This window comes from Aulonocara sp. 'chitande type north' Nkhata Bay, linkage group LG16 (genome assembly GCF_057382095.1).
Source record: "Aulonocara sp. 'chitande type north' Nkhata Bay isolate Kocher_YH1m ecotype deep benthic linkage group LG16, A_spYH_male_GT1.1, whole genome shotgun sequence".
Lineage (NCBI taxonomy): Eukaryota > Metazoa > Chordata > Actinopteri > Cichliformes > Cichlidae > Aulonocara > Aulonocara sp. 'chitande type north' Nkhata Bay.
Window position 1 is genome coordinate 36,549,605 of NC_141359.1, and position 23,701 is coordinate 36,573,305.

General features: G+C 40.3%; 1 protein-coding gene across 1 annotated transcript in view; it reads right to left on the reverse strand.

Annotated features, from left to right (window-relative positions):
* Positions 1-22,354, reverse strand: part of LOC147312023 (tomoregulin-2-like) — a 131,986-nt gene extending 109,632 nt beyond the window's left edge. The window contains exons 1-2 of the mRNA XM_086265954.1: positions 21,603-22,354; positions 8,222-8,331 (exon numbers count right to left, since the gene is read on the reverse strand). Of these exons, the coding sequence (XP_086122080.1) occupies positions 8,222-8,331; positions 21,603-21,792 (300 nt within the window). The 5' untranslated portion in view covers positions 21,793-22,354. The remainder of the gene's footprint in view (positions 1-8,221; positions 8,332-21,602) is intronic.
* Between the last annotated feature and the right edge of the window lie 1,347 nt (positions 22,355-23,701).

The following is a 23,701-nucleotide window of genomic DNA, read 5'->3' on the forward strand; positions in this document are numbered from 1 at the left end:
AGCGCGATCTGCCTTATTACAAAACCTTCCATTACTGTGCATTTAGGTGACCACGATGAGAGACACAGACAGAGTCTGGCTCAGATGCTGGCAGTTCTCGCTGCAGTCTACCGGTAGCGTCTCCTTTCAGGCCAGGATAGACGAATGTCACCGAGCAGTGAGTAAGTTTGTGGTCAAAGGCTTGCACCCATTTGCCACAGCAGATGCCCTGATTTCACTTTGGTAAGTCAATGTGTTTAATTCTAGGCAGGGACATTACTGGATATTCTTGTGTAATTGCTACAGAATAATTTATGTTACACTTTGTTATTGCTACAGAAGAATGGTTATTTTATTATTTTACATTTACATTTTTTTTCCTGGGGACCCTGGGACAACCCATTGAAGAGCCGTAGGCTGTGGATCTCTTAAGATTTCACTGTTGGGTTTGTAAGGCCATGTTACTCCTCAATTTCTATCTTGTTCAAAGAGAAGATATAAAACAAAGTTCTAAGCTAATCGACTTTAGTGTTCTCCTTTTTTAAAAATAAGAATCGATAAGAGAATCGATAAAGACTCGAATCTTTAAACAGAATTGAAAATGGAATCGGAATCGTTAAAATCTTATCAATACCCATCCCTAGGCCCCACCCTGGAGCCAGGCCCGGGGAGGGTGCCCGAGGGCGAGCGTCTGGTGGCCGGACATTAGTCCATGGGGCCCAGCCGGGCACAGCCCGAAAAGGGGACATGGGCCCACCCTCCCGCAGGCCCACCACCCGCAGGAGGCGCCATAGGGGTCGGGTGCATTGTGTGCCGGGTGGGGGCCAGGAGCAGAAGCCCTGGCGGACTGATCCTTGGCTACCAAGACTGGGAATTGGGACATGGAATGTCACCTGTCTGGTGGGGAAGGAGCCTGAGTTAGTGCATGAGGTTGAGAGGTATCAGCTAGATGGCTTGGTCTATGGAACCAGTCTCCTGGAGAGGGGCTGGACTCTGTCTCAGTCTGGAGTTGCCCCTGGTGAGAGGCGGCTGGCTGGGGTGGGTATTCTAATATCCCCTAGGCTTGCTGCCTGTACGTTAGGGTTCTTCTCGGTGGATGAGAGGGTTTGTTCCCTGCGCCTTGGGGTCAGGGAATGGGTCCTGACTGTCATCTGTGTTTAAGCGCCGAGTGGCAGTTCAGAGTACCCGGCCTTCTTAGAGTCCCTGGGTGGGGTGTTGGAAGGTGCTCAACCTGGAGACTCTGTTGTTCTACTGGGAGACTTTAATGCTCACGTGGGTAACGACAACGAGACCTCGAGTGGCGTGATTGGGAGGAACGGCCTCCCTGATCTGAACCCGAGCAGTGTTTTGTTGCTGGACTTCTGTGCAAATCACAGTTTGGCCATAATGAATACCTTGTTCGAACGTAAGAGTGTCCATAAGTGCACGTGGCACCAGGACGCTCTAGGCCGTAGGTTGATTTTCTAATCGTATCACCTGACCTGCGACCATACGTTCTGGACACTCGGGTAAAGAGAGGGGCTGAGCTGTCAACTGATCACCACCTGGTGGTCAGTTGGATCAGGTGGTGGGGGAGGACACTGGACAGACCCGGTGCACCTAAACGTGTAGTGAGTGTGGTGTGCTGGTACCGTCTAGCATAGGCCCCAGTCCGTGAGATCTTGAACGCACACCTCCGGCAGAGCTACAACAGCATTCCAAGGGAGACTGGGGACATTGAGTCGGAATGGACCATGATCAGCATCTCTATTGCTGAAGATGCTGCATTGAGCTGCGGCCGCAAGATGGTTGGTGCCTGTCGTGGTGGTAATCCCCGAACCAAATGGTGGACACCAGAGGTGAAGGGTGCCACCACACTGCTGACTTCTCAGTCGAAGTCAGCAGCGTTGTTGGGCGGTGGACTTGGAGAAGGCATTCGACCGTGTCCCTCGGGGTGTCCTGTGGGAGGTGCTGCGGGAGTATGGGGTGTCTGGCCCATTGCTACGGGCCATTCGATCCCTATACATCCGTTGCAAGAGCTTGGTTCGAACGAGATCACGGATACAAGCGGCGGAAATCCGGGAGGGGCTCAGAGTAGAGGTGGTTCAGGCAACTGACAAGGATGCCTCCTGGGTGCCTCCTGGGTGAGGTGTTACGGGGATGTCCTACCGGGAGGAAGCCCCGGAGCAGACCCAGGACACGCTGGAGAAATGATATCTCTCGGCTGGCCTGGGAATGACTTGGTGTTCCCTCGGATAAGCTAGAGGAGGTGACTGGGGAGAGGGAGGTCTGGGCTTCTCTGCTTAGGCTGCTGCCCCCGTGACCTGGCCCCGGATAAAGCGGAAGAAGATGGATGGATGCTTTTGTTGGGGGTGAAACTTACAAACATACAATACAGCACTTCAGAGTCACACTGCTAGTGATCGAAGATTTATGTAAATTTGACAAACTGAACGCATTCTGCACTGTACAGGAGACACGGCATGGAGGAGATTGATTGACAGTGGTTTACAGCCGATCAGAAAGCAGAACACAATGCGCTGGAAAAAAAAAAAACACGCAAAATTGCACAAAAATAAATACGTGAAACAGCGAGGCCGTGAAAGGTGAACTGCATTATAGCTAACCCTAGCGGAACACTGTACTGAAAGGATGACAAACAGAAACATGTCACTCATGTTGTAGTTCTAGTTGAATGTCACTCTGTCAAACTCATAAACAGCCACACAGATAAAATCCTGCAAGAGTCTTTTATGCGATTCGATTCTTAAAAAGAAAAAAAAAAGTATTTCTCAAGATAACAGGGCTAAACTATCCAGAGCAGCAATAACCTTCAGTGTACTGCTTCAGGAAATGTATTACTGGTGCCAGGCAATTTGCAGAAACTTTCATAAACTAAACATGACCTACCTGGAACACTACAAGGACTCTGGGCTGGTAGTCATCAGCCTCGAGTAGTACATAATCCCGAGATAAATGACCCATCACATTACTTACATCTGCTGTGTTAACATCTGCCTCTCATTCATCTGCAACACCTTCGGCGGGAGATGCTTGGATGATTTTACACATATTCCATTCACATTCAGCTGTAATGTAACATCTTACTCATAAACAGAGCTGCTGGATCTACTCACGGTGCTTTCCAACTCTCTGCCCTTTGAGACTTGAACGCCTTTCAAAAGGAATTTCTGTCAAAGATTTGCTTGCACACAGTCTATCACATGCTTTGGTCATGAATTTTGCCAACACTTTGTTTACTCCAAATTTTTGTAAAAATGATTACATTTTCTAGCATTTGCATTTTTTATTTTTAACTTGTTCCCAAATTCTTCTACTGATTCACTTACCTGAATAAACACAGGCTTAATAAGCAGTAATTGATAACGTTGGTGTCGCCAATGTTTTTGAAAGGACATTTGCCTTTAAAGTGTCATCTTATTTTGTTTAATACACTAAGCCACTGAAAACATTTAGTGGTAATTTCACTGACTTTGATAAAAAACATTTATTAAATTATAACGTGAGAGACAAATTCATTGTGTAATTACACTGCAGATAAATAAAGCTTCCTCTGCTACCTAAAACACTCACTCTCCTTCACACAAATTAAATTAATTGATTGACCTGTTGCACTAATTTGCACCTAAGTACCAGTATTTCGCTGCCATTAAAAATTATTTGCAGTCATTACCTTTTGTCGATTAAATGCATGAATCCAGCAGAAAATTAAACAAAATGCAAAAAGTGTAAGCTAAGTAGTGTCAGAGCTGCAGCTATAATGTTAATGCTGTTTTCAGCAGGAACAAGAGCATGACTGTTCCTGAATTTGTTCCTGCTGTAGGCTATGACAGATTTTGAACTTTCTCTGAAGAATATTACTGCATTCATTCTTGACCCAAAAACCTTGCTATTGTGTTTGGAAGAGACTCATGAAGGTATGCTATGCACACTTATACTACTAATTACACCGTGTGGGGAAAAACTCATTATTCTTTGAGCTATTTTATTCTAACCTACCAAACACTGTAGCACTTTGTTCTAACTTTATCTGATTACAGATATATAAAAAAAACAACAACACTTTATTTGATTCCTGTATTTTTCTAAGAGTCTATTGAACATGTAAGAGCTGATACATTAAGACGCATCATGTGCCACTAGCTTCAAGCTACAAACCATTTTTATGGTGGAGAAAACGGGATAAATGACAGCACAATTCAGTTTAAACTTTTCTTTTAGTTTCTCATCAGTCTCCTAAACAACACTAAGTTATACAAACCCTCCACCCCAGTATTAAATCCATCAGTATTGATTGATATTAATGTCAGGATGAAGGTATAATTTCATGGATACCTTCAGGCTATTGATTTAACAACTTTAATCAATTATTCATTTAATAATTCTGCTTGTATCTTTGACTTTATGTATGTGAAATGCTGTAAAAAATATGAATGACTTGGCTCAATAGCCTTTAATCTTATTTGAATTTACGTGATAGATTTCTTCCAATCTACAATGTAAACATGGGAAGCGTATGAACATCTGGATTTCATGCAGGATCCATTTATCATGTTCTCTGTGGGTTTGTGTGTTTTTTTCTACTTGAAAGTGCAGTTAATGTGGTTCATAAACATTTTCCCAGTATTCTATCAGGCAGTCCTGTCCTCCTCGCTAACTAACTTCTTAACGATCCTCATTCATAGCAGAACATTTCGTTATCACTTGCTCAAAAATATATGAAAACCTTTAACTGCAAGGACTGCATTTTTTATTTTTAATGCCATTTTTGGCCATTTCTTATACTCAATTGTACAAATAGCCCTAACATGCAAAACTTGAGTTTATCTGATGCATTTCTTGTTTTACGAGAGAGATTCAGTAATAATTAAAAGACTCCTAATCTCTTGCCAGCTTTTGTAGAGAAAATATCAATGATAAAATGACCGATCTAATTCTTTATGTGCTAGACCAACTTTAGTGATATAGGCGGGGGATTCCCTCAGGTCATAGCATCCATCCAGAGGCTCCAATATCAAAGCTGTAAAAGGTGCAATATGAGTCTTACTTTTAGAGCAGATTAACTTGATGTTTATCTAATTTCATTTGCTTAACAGTTAAAACGGGAAATAGTCCCAAAGGTCCCAGTAGGCTACTCCAGCATCACCTGCCACATCCATCTTTTATCTTTAGCCATGACAGTTTAGGATAGATGACTCAAAAGTGTGGTTTCCTGTTGGAATTACTACAATAAAATAAATAAATAAAATGAAAATTCATTAAATTATTTTTTTTGAGGAAAAAAGCCCAGTAATCAAACATAACAAAGCAACAAAAAAAAAACCCAGACATTCCTGCCTATATTTAAAGCTCCTTTATTTGCTTCCATGATGTCTTATATCTTTCAGAGTCTGAGAACAGCTATATGCAAATTTTGTGTCTAGTTATTGGATATTTTTCCAGCAACTCCCAACTTTTCTGTTAAAAAGAACCATTACTAAGAACAATAAATTGTTCCAGTTACCCTTTAGTGGACAGTTTGAGTTGAAGTATTTCACATCGCCGTGAGCGCACATACTTTTAGACTGGACGATCCCTTTGGGAATCAGCACTGTGACCTGACATTAACAAAACCAAACCGGCAACAATAGCTTTGCCCGGCAGCTGCTGTGAGATGAATTACCGGCAAACTTTATGTGATTAGTCAGGGCATTGCATTAGCAAAGACAAGACGTAACTCATTTTCAGGTACAAGAGCGCACGCTGCTGTGTAGCAGTTTGACTTGGGTTAGCGAGAGAAAGTCTTGGTTCTTTAAAGAGTCAGTGTGAGGCAAATCTAATGCATCTTGGCAATGAATAGTGTCCATTGATTCCACCACATCAAACTCTCTTCCTCTTCACAGTCCCTTGCATGTCTCTTGCTTGGGGTTTTTGTGTGCGAATGTGTGCACACATAGATTCCTCTGGAACAAAGGAAATCCATCCAAGATGAGAATTTATGCAACGTTCCCCTCTGAAAGCTTGAACAAACTGCCAACAGGAGAAAAATCTTGGATCCATTTATTTGACAGTGATTAGTAGTGACTGATTATTTCAGGGCATGGCATCGCCTGCTAGGCTAGGGGGGTCATGTTTATGTTGACTGATGAAATAAAGAGACTGACATTAGGAACTCCTCCACACAAACAAAACAAAGATGCATAGAAAGTTGCCCTCTGACTCATGGTATTAAGGCAGAAATTGTGGTGTGACCTGTTCTTTTCCGAGAGCACAGAGAGCGCCTGAATGCACAGCGACAGCAGTATCAGTGTGAGATCTCTTGAAGAGGAATGGAGCTGTAATGTCATTTATCTGCAGGCCTCTGTTAACGTTTGCTCCCAGGGAAGTACGAAATTGAGATAAAAACTGGTGACCAATCGAGTGTCAGCCTGCCTAGTGCCTGCTCGCGCTGATGACGTTCTGATAAAAGCGACAGATGAGAACACGTGCCACATCCTCAGATCCCAGTGGTTTCTATTATCAGGGGCTCTGTATAGCATATTCATTGGCAAAGCTTGCAAACGTTATACAAAAATCAATACTCTGCTGACTGGCTTGCTCCTTTTTTATTATAGGTCTGGCCATAAAGTTAAGTATGAGTCATTATCAAGAACAGCCTAATTTCCTAGATTTATGCCGTTAACGAGGGCCTTTCAGTCTTTGGTCTCATCAGTGACAGTCTTGTTTATGAATGTGGAGAGTGTAGTATACCAGGATAGCGATGTCAAATTTCAGAGCAAGCTATAAACTGGGCTCATGGTATGCGAGCACCTCCCCTTGGGCCTAATATCGTCTAATAGAGACAATGGACTTCGATCCAATCGATTCTATAAATCTTTAAATTCTTTCTTCAGACGCATCACAGATTAACTTTCAAGTTATTATAGGTGTATATTTCCAATAACACAAGTGTTTTTTTTGCTGTGTTTCATTATTATTTTTCTTTATACGTGCCATTTTTACACTTATACAAGTGCAATTTTAATTAGTTTCAGCATTTGATGCTCAAATCATTTAGATTTATTGTGCTGAAAGCAAGAAAACACACACACTCCTGGCCTTTGACTGTTGAATATATTAAAATAAAGGAGGTTAGACTAAGGGCCCTGGTTTTCACGACTGTTGCAGCTGTACTGAACTGAGATTTCAGACACTTAGTAATCATCATTTTACATAACACTAATCAGATGTTTAGAATGATCATTTGTGCATTTATAAAATGCAGCAATTGGATTGAGGGATTATAGTGTACCATGCACACTATTTATTTTGTTCCAATGAAGCATTTCTTCAAGTGCTACAAATTCACACAGTAACAAAATGAATACTCAAAATTAACATAGATTTAACATAGATTGCACCAGCCAGGTAATGTCTCAGTCATGCTAGAAAAACAAAACAACAAAATAGAACAGCAAACTACTTGGGACAAAATTGTTATTCGCCAATCTGCCACAGGGTTTTGGCCAGCTCTAAGCTTTTACTGTGAATTCCTTTTTAATGTGAGTGTCCTCATGTACAGAAGGCAGCAGATATGCAATTTTTTGCTGATTTACTACAGTTAATTGCTGTTTCATCACAAACACATTCCGTATAACTGCCATAACTGGGTTCATCTTATTCATCTTACTGCTGTTTTATTGCTCTCTTACACAGCAACTAACCACAAGTGGTTGCAGACCTGGTCCCTGTGTTAAAAGCAACTATTTCAAATCCAAAGAGATTAAAAGTTCATTGCACAGAGTTGTAATTATTTTGTTTGTGCCACAGTCTATAAACACTGTTTTCCCTTGTGTGACTGTAGCATCGATGCTATAACCTTGAAACTAGCGCCTGTTTTAATGGCTACCATCTGGACAAGGACAAAAGTGGAAAGTTAACTAACATGTGTCAACATATGGTAATTAATGGGCACAATCCCTGAAAAAAATATAGCATGAAATATGTAGTAAGCTAGTTAGCAGATGTGCTAACTATTCTGTATGTTAGCATAAATATTGGCAACATTTTGGAAAAGCTGGAAAGGCAGACACTATTACAATTCTTCAAATGTATAAATAATACAATTAAATCAAACCTCCGCCTTACATTTATTGTTATAGATACCATGAATGAACTTTTAATAAAGACAGGGGCGGGTTAGCAGAGAGACATTTAACACCAAAAGGAAAAACGTTGTAGTAAAAAGACACAATGAAACAGTAACAGAAACGTCACATCTTACCTTGAAATCGCAAATGCATGTCACCATGTTCCCGATTCTTAGACATTCCCCATCAAACTTGCATGTGTTGGTGTCGCACAAGAACAGGTCTGTGTCCCGGTCATCGGAACCTGGAGGACCAAAGCCAACAAGAGACAACAGTGACTAAGTGCTTTTCTGTCGAGCCTTCAAGCAACTCTAACCTGAAACCCATTCAGGGTCGTTTCTAATGAACCTCTGCCATTAGTCATATCTCCCTCAGCACGCTGCACTCCTGGAACATAGGTCTACTGTGCAAAAACACAATGCTAGTGCAATCCTTCTCCTTAGCTGCCAGAATGATCAAATGAAAAAGCAGTAGTCGCTGCTGAAAGGTGAACAAAAGATTTTTTGTTGATGGTATATTACATGATGTTCTGATGATGCTGGAGATATTGAATGGTAGATAGTGCTCTTTAATACATCGTTTTAGAAAGCACTCAGATGTTTAATAGAGGTGACATTTAGGTTCATTACTGAGGTCATGGCGTATAATTTTGTGTCCTACACAACATATTTGTTCTGTTTCTCCACCCATTTATTTCTCTTTAATATTTGTTTGTGTACAACAAGACTAACTCCTGGGGCGTTGTCCAGCAGAGGCAAAACTGGGCTGTGATCCGATTCAGGCTGCGTTAGGGAGCTCAAATGACTCCAACATAGCTTTCTGAATCAAATCAGCGAGTCACATGGGCCTGAGACTGTAGACTGAGCTCAGGGCTGTTAGCTTACCTGAAGTGATTGCTTTAAAAAAAGGCCACGTGCACAAAGACCGTAACATGTGCATGAAGGCTTTTTCCAAAATACATTTAAAGTGTATTCCACCAAATTCCAGCTGACATAAACCCGGCAATCGTGCAGTATCTATTTGCACAAAGATTATTTTAATGCATTCCAAGTTAAAAGTTGAAAAACTGACCTTTTTTTTTTTAAGATCACTGAATAAAATTCTATAGCTTAAGACATTTGTCAGACAAACCAATCTGAGAACTTTTTGCTGAGAATATTTATGAACCAAATGGCTTAAATTATATAAACATGGCCATGATGCCCAGGTCAGACTGTAGTCTCACTACAGAAGATTTTTTTATTTACGTTTATATTGACATGCCTATCATCCTTATTCAGCTATAAATTGTTTTACATCATCATGAATCAGTGAATATATTAGACATGGCATATCACAGACATGTCAGTAAATTGTCTTATATGCAAAATGAAATTGCATTCATGACTGACAGGCTGCTTTCTATTGCTCTAAGCCAGGGGTCAGCAACCTTTAACACCCAAAGAGCCATTTGGACCCAGTTTCCACGCAAAAGAAAACACTGGGAGCCGCAAATACTTTGTGGCATCTAAAATGAAGATAACACTGTATATATTGTTTTTTCTACCTTTATGCTTTGTGTGAACAACTAAAGTGTGTTGCTTATGAAATCCATGAAGTGCTACAGAGAAAACTACATTATATTTATGTAATGAACACATTTTGAACACTTAAAGAAACATAACAAAAAGGAAAGACACCTAGCTGAACTAAAATGATCCATGTAGCAAAGAAAAACTGTTGTGAACCGCCAGCCTTATATCGCCTTTGGGCTTTTGGAGCATAGCAGAGCCTTGACCTGAATTTTAAATTGGAAAAAAGCACTATACTACTAAAAAAATGAAAAATAAATATTTGCAAAATTCTGCATAAATATTTATGTATTTATTTATTTATTACACAATTAAGTCACTTTCATCTTTACGCAGGACTGTAAGCTGTCATCTGTGAGGCGGGAGCGGTGTTTGTTTTTAACATAGTTCACGGTGGAGAATAGTTGCTGACATAATGTGGATCCGAAGATCCATAATTGGCCTACCTGGGGTCTAAAGTCTCGGTAAATGCATGGCGTTTCGGTGAGTGTACCGGCTTCCGCGAGTGTGACGCTTATTTTGAGCGACGAAAAATAATAAAATATAATTTTATTTTTATATTTCAATATCACAATCTTTCAATTTAGAACTACAAGTTTAAAAAGAACTAATACAAAAAAAATACACTTCAGCTAAATACTTGTAATTTATTTTCCCAAACCACGCGGAGCCGCAGTATAAGGACTAAAGAGCCGCAGGTTGCCGACCCCTGCTCTAAGGATTTGCATTTAACCCTTAAAGTCCAATCTACTATATTACTCGTGTATACATGTTTTTTTCTCAAGAAATTATAATGTGTTTTCTAGCAAAATATCCAGCTATTTTATTAATATTAATTACTAAATTAATATTAATCCTCCCTCTGCAAAGAGTGAGGTCCTAACACTGTTTTCAGCCACAACAGTCAGGTTAAGCTTTAATAATTTGCTGTACCCTTCCTGGTGAGTACTGAACATCAACAGAGCAGTTGTTAGAGACCAAAAGCAGAGTTAATATAGAGTGCATGCTAAATCTAGTCATGAATCACATGACATCACACCAGATGAATGAACAATAGACCTCTGTACATTTTTCACATTATTTCACTGTTTCCATTTAAAAGGTTGCATGAACAGCTGGTTTCCACTCCACCCAAACAGGACAAAAAGACTGTGATTGGAGATTTCATGACTTCGGCCAAAATAACTGTTTTTCTGATGAGAACACAACACTTTTTTAATATCAAATACAAACACTGAGGCAGTCGTATCATGTCATTTGGCCATTTATCAGTCCATAGGTGCACACAGAAGGCAGAAAAACAAAATAACAAAAAGCAGACTAATATAAATAATTAATATGATATTGTCAAATTTTAGGATGTAATTTTAAGCAGCAGACTATTTTCATCCAAAGCGTGAAGTTGGTGGTTTTGAATTCCCATGATAGTTAACAATAAGAAAATAAATCTAAACCTTTTCAGAAGGAAGGAAACCAGTTCAACTAAAGTTCCCACGAACTGCATACGCAGTATAGATTAGTGGAATGACAGTATTTAGGTACAGCACATTATATACACGACTAAAACCTGGAGAAAAGATGCAGTTCAGTGTCTTTTAGCAAGCATTTTTAAAATATTTAATTAACCATTAAAAAGAAAAACATAGTTAGAAGGTCCACAAGGCATGGCAAAATTGGAATTTGGAGCTAAATATGAACATCAAACGGATTCATCTTTGATGTTCAAAGACGAACAGTGTGGGTTTTGTTCTTTTATGTCTCAGTTTATACTTTGCAGCCTTAAGGGAAAAGCAAATAGGCGAGTGACGTTTTATCTATTTCTTTCTTTTAAACACGAGACACAGATGAAGCAAGTATACGATGAAGATGCTGAGTATTTAGGTTTAAACAACGATTAAAACACATACATATTCTTTTATCTGCGACCATTATGAAAGCCCCAGGGAAAATGCACATTTCTTTGGGATCAAATGTCTCTTAAGAGCAATAAAATTTAATTTTAGGTTATTTTAATCAACCTTATTTAATCAAACAATTAGAGCATGAAAAAACCCCTCCTAATTGGGTGTTTAACTTTTCTCACAAAGATATTCTTTATTACCACACCATCCTACAGGGAGCACATTACACTATCAGTGAGTGTTCTGACTTTCATTTAGCCTGGCTTTTACGATCAGCCCCAAAAAAGTTAATCAAGCAAACTCTACATTAAGAAATACACAATTTAAACGATGAAATCTACACATTACTAAAATAAACTCTTTTTTTAAATTCTCTGGACTGGACAAATATCTAATCATTAGGGAAAAGATGCTCGGTATCAAGTGAATGTATCCAAATCAAGTAAATGTCATTTGACTAGATTCCATTAAATGCAACATTGTACACTGAACTTACAGGCGTAAACTAAACGTATGCAAAAAAAACCTAAAAAAACATTATCAACCACAAAACTGCCAACGTGCTATCATGACATTGCATTAAAGGTAAGGAGCCAGCCTCGTTCATCTCACAAAACAGCAAAAAGTTATCATGTGAAATGGCACGTGTGATATTCATACACATCATAATGCCTGGCTGTCTGTGGATGTTACAGGCAAGATATCTTACAAAGCTATTTTCTATTCATAGATATCTTATTATAATGGACACTTAGACACAGTATCTCCTGTAACCTGTCATAACCAATGACCTTCTCCACTTCGAAAAGCCCTTCTTGGCATAGAACAACCTATCAGGCAATAATACCCCATGGAATAGAAGTCCATGCTAAAACGAACCTGCTATTTGCCAAGGTCCTGAATGACCATAAGTGTAAGCTCTCTGTGAAAACATACAATCACTGAGCCAAGAACAGTGGTATGAGAGGTCTCCAAGCTTGGAGTGCACGGATGAAACAAAGCCCTCAGCCTGAAGAGGGCCATACAAGACAGTCTGGAAAACCACACACAAAAAAAATAATAATTAAAATTGGCACCCAGGCAACTGGCATGTTGATGATACTCACTGGAGAGAAGCATTGTTAGGATGACAATCATACAACTGGCTACGTGCATACAAATGACTGGAAAATATCAGATCATTTTCAAGCCAGCTAGTAAAGTCTTTGAAAGATTGGAAATGTTTTTGTGTGTGAGCGTGAATCTGTGTGTGTCAAATCAGTCCAAGCTACAAATTTCATAGTTTGATATTTTAGCTCTTTTTCAAGGTTCTCTGGGCAACAGGCTTATGGAAAACAAAGGTGGGGAAAAAGCAGAAACTCGATTTTAAATGAAAAAAAAAGTGACTCCTCCACAAGTCATTAAACTGTCTTCTTTACCGAGAAACAGATGCGAAGCTTGGACATCCCCAGGAGCCAGGAAGCAAGAGGAATACATCTATCACTTGTAAACAATAACTCACAGGGATTCATTACTGCTGGAGACATTCTTATCATCTTATGAACAACAGTGCAATCAAGACTTGCAGATGAAGATGCTTTGTCTACTGGAATCAAAGACGATTGTTCCTGTGAACTGTTTACAAGGATGCGAGTGGCACAGCTTTTGTAATAGCTGTAAATGTCTGAAAAACAATCATCATGTGACATAAATTATGTTATGTTTTATACTTGCTTCTCTTACATCTTCAGAGACACTGGGGCCAAAAGGGTTTAGACTGCAGGGAAAAACGGCACCAATCTCAGTCATTTGAGAATGATTGCCTACAAGTGGTATTTACTGCGGTGGTACAACTTGAAAAATGTCTTTGTTTACACAATAATAAATGACACAGAATCAACAGGTTAGTATTCATCACCTTTGTTTTTTAATCATAAAACCATTTTGCCTTTTGGTGCAATCTGATTTCAGATTCTCTTGTGTGGCAGCGGCTTTGAATTCAAAAATTCAACCCCACATGTTTGGCAAACATAAAAAAAATAGAGGTGTTGGAAGTTTGAAATGTATCCATTTTAAGGGACCTGAAACAGGATTACAGTGATAAGCATTACTGTTATCAACTAAAAATGTTGTCAGTATCCCGTACAAGTACCTACATGTTCAGTCAGTGGATATTAGCTAAACATATTGTAACATGCTGTGGGATTATTATAATTGTAATTGCCTAATATGTTATTCAAAGTCAGTAGCTTACAGAACATTTAGGTTGAATTTCTATTTTACTAATGTGAGACTGGTTTGATGAAGTTCATACAGACTTCAGAAACATTTCTGTGACATACTTTACCTCATAAAAACTTTGTAAAAAATGTATATGTATCAAGAATGACTGAATACAAGATATCGCCTAATTTTCTTTCAAATGAAAGCTACACATCTTTCGTAAATGTCCTCCCTCCATAAGCACATTAAACCAGTCGTAACCAGGATTCCTGTTGAGTTGGCTGGCTTCCTGCTGCTTTGCGGCAAACATGAACAGGGGTAAAGTAAAGTAATTTTATGGCTTATCCAGATGTTCTGAATAAGATCAGATCAAATGGATAAAACTGAATCCTCAGAACAATACCTCACATACCTGGTTTGGCCAAGCTCAAGAGGACAAGTTTGATCAAAAAATATGAATTCTGAAACTAGTTTTGACATTGACGAAGTTACGTATTTGAACCGAACACATTTAGGGAGTAAAAGAAAAAAATACCAGTGGATTCTTTACATGTCAGAGTTATACTGAAAAGTGGGGACCTGTTAATTACCTTTCCAGCAATGTATTTTTGGAAATTTTAAAAGCTTACTGCAAAAGTGCTACTTGACTCCACATTACTGTCTGCTCAGCTGTGAGGCAGACTATGCTTCATTTATTTGAGTATTGCAAGCAACAAAGGCCCAGCTTGTGTACTGGACAAATGATGATTCCATTTTATAATTTTATATGACCCCAAGCATTTTTCTTTTTTTCCTTTCTTTTTGTTTTCATACCCGCAACATATATGCCTGGATGGATGGATGGATAGATGGATCTGGCAAACAACTAAAAAACAAAAAGATATAACCCTCAAGTGTTAAATAGCAAACAGTGCTGAAATTAAATGTGCACCATGGCTAAGAAATTATGCACTCAACATGTGTAGTCTGGATGTCACCCTTAATTGGCCCATGTGGTAAATAGCACATAAGGCCTGAATATAACAAAAGAAATGTGGGCCTGGATTTGCGGTTAAAGTTGTTATAATTTATTTGTGCTTGGTTGATGTGCAGAACTGTTATGGCTAACACTTGGCGCAGATCTGATAAACAGTAGCAGACCATCCAACTGATATGAAGACCAAATTAAAGTGTCTAGTATTAGTCACATCTGGTAACCGACTGATTAACAGATAATTAGCTATCTGTTAGCTAATCTTAAGGACATTTAGCTAAAGAAATCAGATGTGTTAGCAAGCAAGAACAAATGCTCATTAATCAGCAGGCGAGCTAGAGTAATTCTGGTCCTACCCCAAAATTTTAATTTTATGTTTTGCATAAAGCACAGGTTGTAAAAGCTAGGACCACTTCTCTTCCTTACACTTTAAATCCAGGGTTCTAAAATTGCTGCTAATGGGCTAATGTTGCAGCTTCTCACAGCAGACTAAACCTTCCTAACAGTGAAACATATAACTACTGCAAATAAATACCACCTCACAAACTGTTTAAAAAAAACTACAATTACTAACAAAACTGCCACTCTGAAATAACACATTATAAACAGAAATGTGCAGATGTGTGCAATTTCCTGTGCGCAGCAATTTCCTGTAGCTGCGTATAGCCTTCAATGATTTGTTGGCTCCCTAAACATGCAGTCAGTCAATAAAAATGTGAAAACCACAGCTTTAAATAGACCTGCTCCAAACCCAGCATCACCAACTTTACCAAAGGTAACTTTAAGGAGAGAACAGAAAACAGATGCAATGATAAAATCATTCCAGCTGTTATTGTTTGCTTTGGATGTGTCGCTAAGTGTGCTGCACGCTCTCGTGCTTCATTCCCAACCAAATTTAAATGGGACACGACTGATACAAGTTCCGTGCACGGCCCAAGCTGCACTGTGTCGGAGTCCAGGAAAACGTATACTTCCTGCTCCTGCCCTGTCGTTCCAGGAGGAGATTACAGTGAGCTGAATAATTAACGAAAACAAGCTGCCAAACATCAAATATTGAGAAGGTAATGTTTATATGCTAACGATTAAGATGCCAAGCGAAGCACTTACTTGTCTAAAAGAGAGAACTTGTTAGCCAAATGCATCTCCTGCTACCTACCTGGAATTTCACTGCACTAAGAACTATGCACTAAGAAGAATGAAGAGTTCTCCACCCAGGTTTTAAGCATTGTGCTGATCAATAATTAAACAGACTAAATGAATAATGAAGGCTGAACAACCACAGTGGTGAGACATCTTCTCCTGACCTTTCTCGTACTGGAGGTCTTTTTTTTTTTTTATAACTTTGCAACAGGTTTTTTTCCACATGTTTGTGAGGGAGGAAGTTACAGTTTAGTCTTTTTATATCAGATTATTGAACGCTGAACACCAAAAGCAAGTCATAGTTTGTTTGGTCTGAAGCAACTGATGGGTTTGTAAACTTGTAGCTCTTTCTTGTGGTTTGGTTTCTTTTTATACAGAGAAAACTTGAAGTGATCCAAAATTTGTCATTGCAGCATTCAGTTTGCTTGCTGGCCAGATGTTTCTGTGGAAGGAGCAACAAACGTAAATACAGGAAGAACGTATTGTGTTCTGGACTATTGAGACCTCGGCTCATTTTACAGCTAGCAGTTACAATTTGTGTACTCTGCACATCGATGGTACTTCTTTGCATCTCAGAATACAAAACATAACGCAGCTAGGGGAAGATGTTTAGCACAAACTTCCAGTGTACTTCGGGTAGCTTGCTTGGCGCGAGGTAAGATCACGTTCTAGTCATAAACAAACCGCTCTGGAGGTTGTTTGCAACTGGACTGAGACCAGCTCCTCCAAAGGATGTTGATGCAGATGTTTTTGAGTGTGATCTGTGTTCAGTTTGCACAGACAAACTGCAACAAGGAGGGAAATTACACTAGACTTTGCTTTAAATGGTCTAAACCATGCAGGTGTGAAAACATCCTGAAACTTTAAACAAATTTTCAAGATTTTTTTTAAATAAAGTAAAACATAAAGCATTCTTAGTTGACCAACTTTCATTTCACTACTTTAATAGAACCAATTAGCAACTTCAGATTGGTTCGATTAAACCAAGCCAGCATTGCTTATCTCAAAATTCATCTCTCATTGCAGTTTATTGTCAGAGGTGTAAACCTGCATGCAAGTATGTCTGACTTCTGTCTTGACAGATCTCGAAAGCAAATGGCCAGTTATCCCCTGAATGCTCTTAAATTCCCTCCACTTGATGGGATTTGCAGAAGGCTTTGCATATTCTACACTTATCCCTGTCACTATAAGTCTCAAAGCATCACATGGACTTTTAAAGTTAACAATAGCAAAGTACTCACTGCAGAACAGATTGTCTTTATCACAGAAATGTCCCCACAGGAGATGTAAGGTATAATTAAATTGTGAGCAGTCATTCATACAGTTTATTATTACAGTAGAAATGTGTGATAAAGATAAAACTGAATTGGACTGAATTCCTTTCAGCAACCTATGAATGCATTGTTCTACTACTTGTTTTAATATGACCAAATACAGCCAAAAGCTTTGAGCTGATCGTGTGTAAAAGTCTGCAAGTACATCTGTTAAGGATGTCTATCAGCCAGCTGATGTGCAGTCGGTATATAACACAGACGTTACTTGCTTGTTTAAAGCAATACAAGCCCAAAAATCGCAGGTTTGATTGAGATAATTACACAAAATTCTAATTATATAGTTAACTGCGTTGGATGAGTATGACATCTTGGATAAAGCAGCAGTTTTTGAGTGCATGCAGGTGAATTGTCACTGGAAAGAATTTTACCCAGCACAAATCTGTACAGAAATGTGTTTCAAAGAGTCCCAACATGACAGTAGTAACATTAACACATTACTGTAGTGTTAAGGCAATATTAAATGACAGGTGAGGCGAGCCTTCAGTTTGGCTATAGGGAGCCTTTTAGGATCTTAAAACTCAATGTACTTGTTGCACTGATCGACATCATCACAGGATCAGGCAGCAATAAATTGTGCAACTTAAGGTCCGTGTCCAGCAAGCTACTATCTAGGAACTAGATGTTCCTGATTTTGACGATACTAAACACGAGACGGGTGTGTTTCATTTGTTAGATAAAGGACCTTTACAAGGGAAAAATGACTATAAAGTAACAAAAGCCACGTCCAAGTCCTAACATATCTGACATTTAGTCTCTAGTGAATATTCCACATATCCTACGCCCTCAAGTGAAACAACAAGTTCACATCTAAAACCACCCTCTTCACCTTGTTAACTCTTTTTCACTTGTTATTACCAAATACATCATACTATAAGATGTTGAATTTTAATCGACATATCATGGTCTGTTTGTCATTGCTACTCTTTTCTTATGTTTAAGTCTGTCTACAATAGCAAGTAGGGCCAAATTCAGGTCTAACTTCACAGACAGAAAATTACATGCCATGTGGGCCTTTATGTCTTTAATAGGTGCTGGTATTTTAGCTGATTTGTTTCACTTAAATTTAGAAATACCTTGGTGTTCTTTACATATGACTGCTTGTTTTCTGATAATATTGCCTAGATGAAGGATGTCGAGGGTAAAAAGTATTGGCACTGAACCCTGTTGAATGCCACAACTACTTCATGCGTCATCATGAAGTGACACAAACACCAATAAAGAAAAATAAGCATCCCCTCTTTTCTCTTATGGCTTTTAATGAATCCCTTAATTCTACATCCTGAAAATGATAACCTTTTACTGGACAAATAATGATGCAGCAACAAGTATAAACACAAATCAATAGAAAATCGACCAACTCGCAGATCAAATGGGCCCTTTTTATAGCAGTCATTATGACTTGTCATGGCAGGAAAAAAATCATGTGTTTTTAATTACGTTAACAATGATGCAGTTACACTCAGGTGTCCTAGAAAGTCATAACAGTGTGACAAGGAGTCTGCACAATACATGCACAGCATCAGAAACTGAAGCAGCTAAATGGAATTCAGCACTCGTTAACTTTATAACTGTACTGTTCCTAACCTATTGTGATGTGTCAACATGTCAAATTCTTCATTTTCTGTAACATTACTCCATCAATATGGTGGCAAGTGTTAAAAAACATTTCACAGCTCAGTTATCCCTTTTAAAAATCTTGGCACATAATGTATGCAATGATTATAGCTTCCCACGCGCCTAACTCAAATATAATTAATTAAAGAAATATATACTATATAGGACCTTAAGAAGTGTGGAAAACATTTCTTTCTGCTGCAGCTTCACAGAGCCACAACTCGTACATTCAAATCTTTACACAAATACTACCTAGTACAAGATGACACGAGGGATTTGAAGAACAATTTTATGTCTGTACTCGCACTCAAACATTCACTTGGTGCCCTTCTAGGATTGAGATTGAGCTGTTCTGCCTCCTCGCTGGCAGTTCCTCAAGCCATTAACAGATGCAAGCCAAACAGAATGGCAGTCTTTGTCAAACCAAGTTTTTTCTAACTCCCTTTTATTCCATAAAACAAAATCGAATTCATTGCTTTTTCAAAGGCGACGCTGTTGAAACTGGCAACTCGTTTTCTTGATACTACTGCCCATAATTATCTGTTTCTTAGCACTGAAGTGACATTGGGCTCATCACCAAACTGTTTTTCAGTCAGTGCCATTCTCCCTGCGCTGCAAACTGTCACACATTGGTGGTGTTGTTAGGAAGAAGTGGGTAATTAAGCCCTGTGCCATTACTGCGGGTTTATTAATATCATTATCTTATTTTTATTATCTTTCAAAGGGTCTTATCTTTTCACGGTGGACTACATGTCACTTGTTGTGCTCTATTAATTGTAACTGATGCTGGGTGCATGTGAGTGCCTGTCCATTGTTCTATCATATGCACTTAAACCTCCTCAAGGCGTGCAGGATAAAAGCTTTCGCTGAAATGCAGATGAGAGTGTGTCAGGAAGTGGGGAGGCAGGCGAGTGTGTATTGGGACAGGATGTGTACCATTATCAGTGATTACGTGCTGATCACCACCATCAACAGCGGCGGCACAAAACCAGCCTCCAGTAGGTTACAATGCAGTAATCTGAATAAAGATATGATCAATTATCGGCCTGAATCAGAGGAGAGTACTGTTCAGATGAACTCATTCATGACTTCATCTGCATGTACTGTAGATTCTTGGGCCACGGCTTCACTTGATACCTGGGCTTTTCATTACAGGATGAATAATAAAACAAAAACAAGGGAAAAAAATTCCTTGTACCACACACCTGATCGCTTGTCATTAGTGGATCAATGACATAAAATTATCCTAATGTATTTCCAGTTCATTCATTACCTCAGTGATCCTTCAACATTAGCACTTCAACATGGGTATCACGGTACAGGAAGATAGAATCACGGTCTGATGTTGCGGTTGTTTGCATCACGGTTTTGGTCTCAACCCTATGAATACCAGAGATGCTTAGAATAAAGACAGCAACCTTCGACAGGTTACAGTAATACGATAGAGTTCAATCGCTTCTTCTTTGCGTGTACTTAATTAAGTCTGACTTAATCCGTCCATTATCATAATCAAATTCATTTTTAAAACTTTGATATCCAAATTAGACATCCCCCTTTCTGGTTGGCAGTCTAGTTTGTAGAATCAAATATAGATCTGTCATGTAGCATTTCTTAATATCATTCCTATACATGTCACATGTGCATCAGTTATGCTCTTTGTCATAAATGACTTCCCCTTTCTTTTTATTGAGATGTCATCCAAGCAGGCTACACTGATACTCCTTTTTTCAAGCAGCAAACAGCAGTCATAACTCTCATATTGATGTCTGGCTGTTATGAGCTATAATATCAATACTGCTACTGCCCATGAGTGTGTGGAACCGGCTTAGAGCTATTTTAAGGGTTCAGACTTAGACAGGCGACAGGGGAAATTTATGGCGGCACAGTCGGCTGATTTACAAAGGGAGGCGAGGCGCTGCGCTCTGCAGCCCGCTCCGCTTCTTTTATCGTTTTGGGCACCAAAGGGAGAAAACAAGTTTATAGCTCAGTGGTCTGTTAAAGAAACGACAGCATTTTTTTAATTTAAAGGTGTCAATTAATTAAACAATTTGCCTGCCAAATAAGCCCATAAAACTAGGCTGTAATTTCCAGCTGCGATCGATTTGCTGGGTTAAAGTTAATGGTCAATCTGAGCGCGATAAAACACCCTAGAGTTGACTAGAATGTGTTTTTGCTTCGGGTTACTGGCAGATAACACGAAAGATGCCCGTTTGAACTCAAACGGAATTTCTGCGACCTCAAACTAACCGTGTTGTTATTGTGGCGCACGCCGCCTTATTCCGTGGACAAGCTTCCCATAGACCCCAACTCCTCCCCGCCCGCTCTATTTCTCGTTAAAATGATCCTTAATGTCGCTGCTTCCACTTCGTGTCGGATCGAAATCATCGACCCTCCCGCTCGCCTGCCCGGTGACATGATCGCCGCTGCATGCTTTGCTGTCAAGCTCCGAGGCGAACTCAGCGAGGCTAAATGCACATCAAGCAAACCCCCTCCAAAACTCTGCATCCCCTCATCGTCGGGCTTTTGCAGTCGGTATCTGCAGCCAGAGTGCTCCACGGCTCCAGCACCGACCCCGGGCATGCTAACAGGACACAATCACAAAACTACAGCGAGGAGAATGAGGCGTCTGTTGCAAGCGCACTCCTAAACTTTGATCTGGTCGTGCTGCTCAGTCTCGGGGATCTAACACTAGTCTCACATGAGTTTAACTTCGATGTGCGTCTAGATATTTACTGCACACAACCTGGAGCGAGGCTGCTATTGAATAAAATGACTCTCACCTGAGCAGTTCCAGCCGGTCGGCGTCTGGCAGTCGCTGAGGGAGGAAGGGAAGGCGCGCAGCTGCTCCACAGGTAAAGTGGCGAGAAACGAGACGAGTGTGATCCTGAGCCAGCCCCCCGCTGTCCCGCTCCACCGGCGCAGTCGTCTGGGCTCCTCGAGAGGTGCCTGAGCCGCCACGGACAGACCCATCTCTCACTGGCCCCGACCGCACAAGCGAGGTGGGAAAGAGACGCAGACGCGCACCGACAACTCCAATCCCAACAGGTTCAGCGGGGCGCCTAGAGACCTACAGCAGAACATTTTCCGAGCGAGACCGTGCGCCCCATGTAGCAGTGCCCCGTGTAGACCGGCCAAATAGGTTCCGCCCGATCCAAGCGAGAGTGCGAGAAGGAGAAAAAGAGGTCTAGTGGGGGCACTGCCGAGGGGTTGGTGGGCGATGGAGGAGGCGTGTGGGATGGAGGAAAAAAGTTAGCGACGCAAGCGAGAAGACTTGCGAGCAGGAGAAGATGCTCAAAGATGAGGAGAGGGGAGAAAGATGGCAAAGGGGGAGAAAAGGAGGGTGATATAAAAAGAGGTGATAAAACTGCACAGCAGAGAGGATGAAGCCAGAGTATCCCACGGGCAGGATTTGGAGACGACGGCACTTGTGTAATAGTATCCACGGGTGAAACGAGCAGCGGTCCTCCCGATTTAGTTTGTATGTGCGGTGCGTTCAGAGTCGCGGCGAGTTGGTGTTTCTCTCTCCCCCTCTTTCTCTCTCGCTTTCTCAGCAGCAGCTGGCTGTGATCACGTGGAGCATGATGCGAGGAGGAAGGGGGCGCCCCTCAGTAACAATTAGAACGGGTAACTGGTGGAAAAGGCAAAATATAAAAACACGCGATAACAAAGGGAAGAAAATAAAAGATTTTTTTTAATGAATGAAGATAGAAAACAAAGTAGTCCGGGCTTTGTCCCGGTGCTTGCTGATGGCTTCCCCACGAATAAGCAGCATAAAGGAGGACAGACTGCCTTTATAATTGGCCAGGAGCATTTAGTGTCTGCAGGAATCGATTCGTCCAGCCTGGCCTGGGATAATTGCTCCGCTTTGAAACGAAACTGACGCTATTCCTGAGTCTCTGCCTCCAGGCGATCCACAGAGACCTCAATAGTATTCATATATTTTTGGATACTGCTGTCACGCAGGGCGGGGCGGGATGGAGCTGGTAATTGACGTGCTTTTGGTCATGAAAGAAAGTGCACAGCATCTGCTGGAGCGGTCAAGTCCAGCGTCAGGCTGAGAACGATCACCCTTTGAACCGAGGAAATTGGAAGCCACGCGCGTGGAAAAGCCCCATAAAGCAAACAAAGCGGGTATCTGTTAAGATCTGTCACAGTTGTGAAGACGTTTGACTTCATGATATTAGGAGAACGCTGCAGTTGCTTGCAAACAAATAAACCCCTTATTCTTACTTAAAGATCATTACATTTTTCCTCTGCTGATGGGCTTCTTGAAGACCATCTGCGACAAACAACAAAATGCAAAATACAGAAACTTCGATACTTTTGGGTTCTTCTGGGTCATCACAATGAAAAAAGCAAAAACAAAAAAAACAACAAAGGGGATTATTTCACAGACACCTGCACCTGCGTGGGATGCGGTGGGAATGACAATGACTCAAGAAGCTGATGAATAAAGACAGATATGAAATATTAAAATGAGCAAACACTTTTACTGGCCACAGGGGGCAGCTGAATCAAGCCGCAAACACAAACCTGACATATTCTGACCTCTGAGGCTGACAGCTGTTTTACCAAACAGTGAGTAATTCAGCAAAATCATACCTGCTCTCAAGATAAAAACACCAAATAGTCACCAAATGATCTGTTTCTTTGTCAACACACATTCTTGTTATCATTTTTTCAGGGCAGTTAACGCATTTAACTTTTGAAGAGAGTTCTGTGCCTCTGAGAGGGACAGGTGAGTGAAAAGAAAAGCCAGGTTTGTAACAAGTAGTAATTGTTGTACTTTAAGCAAGCAACGCAGACCTCAACGACTGCAAAAGGTCAGTTTGGCAGTAATATGCTGCGTAAAACACAGGATATTGATTAGGACTGTGAA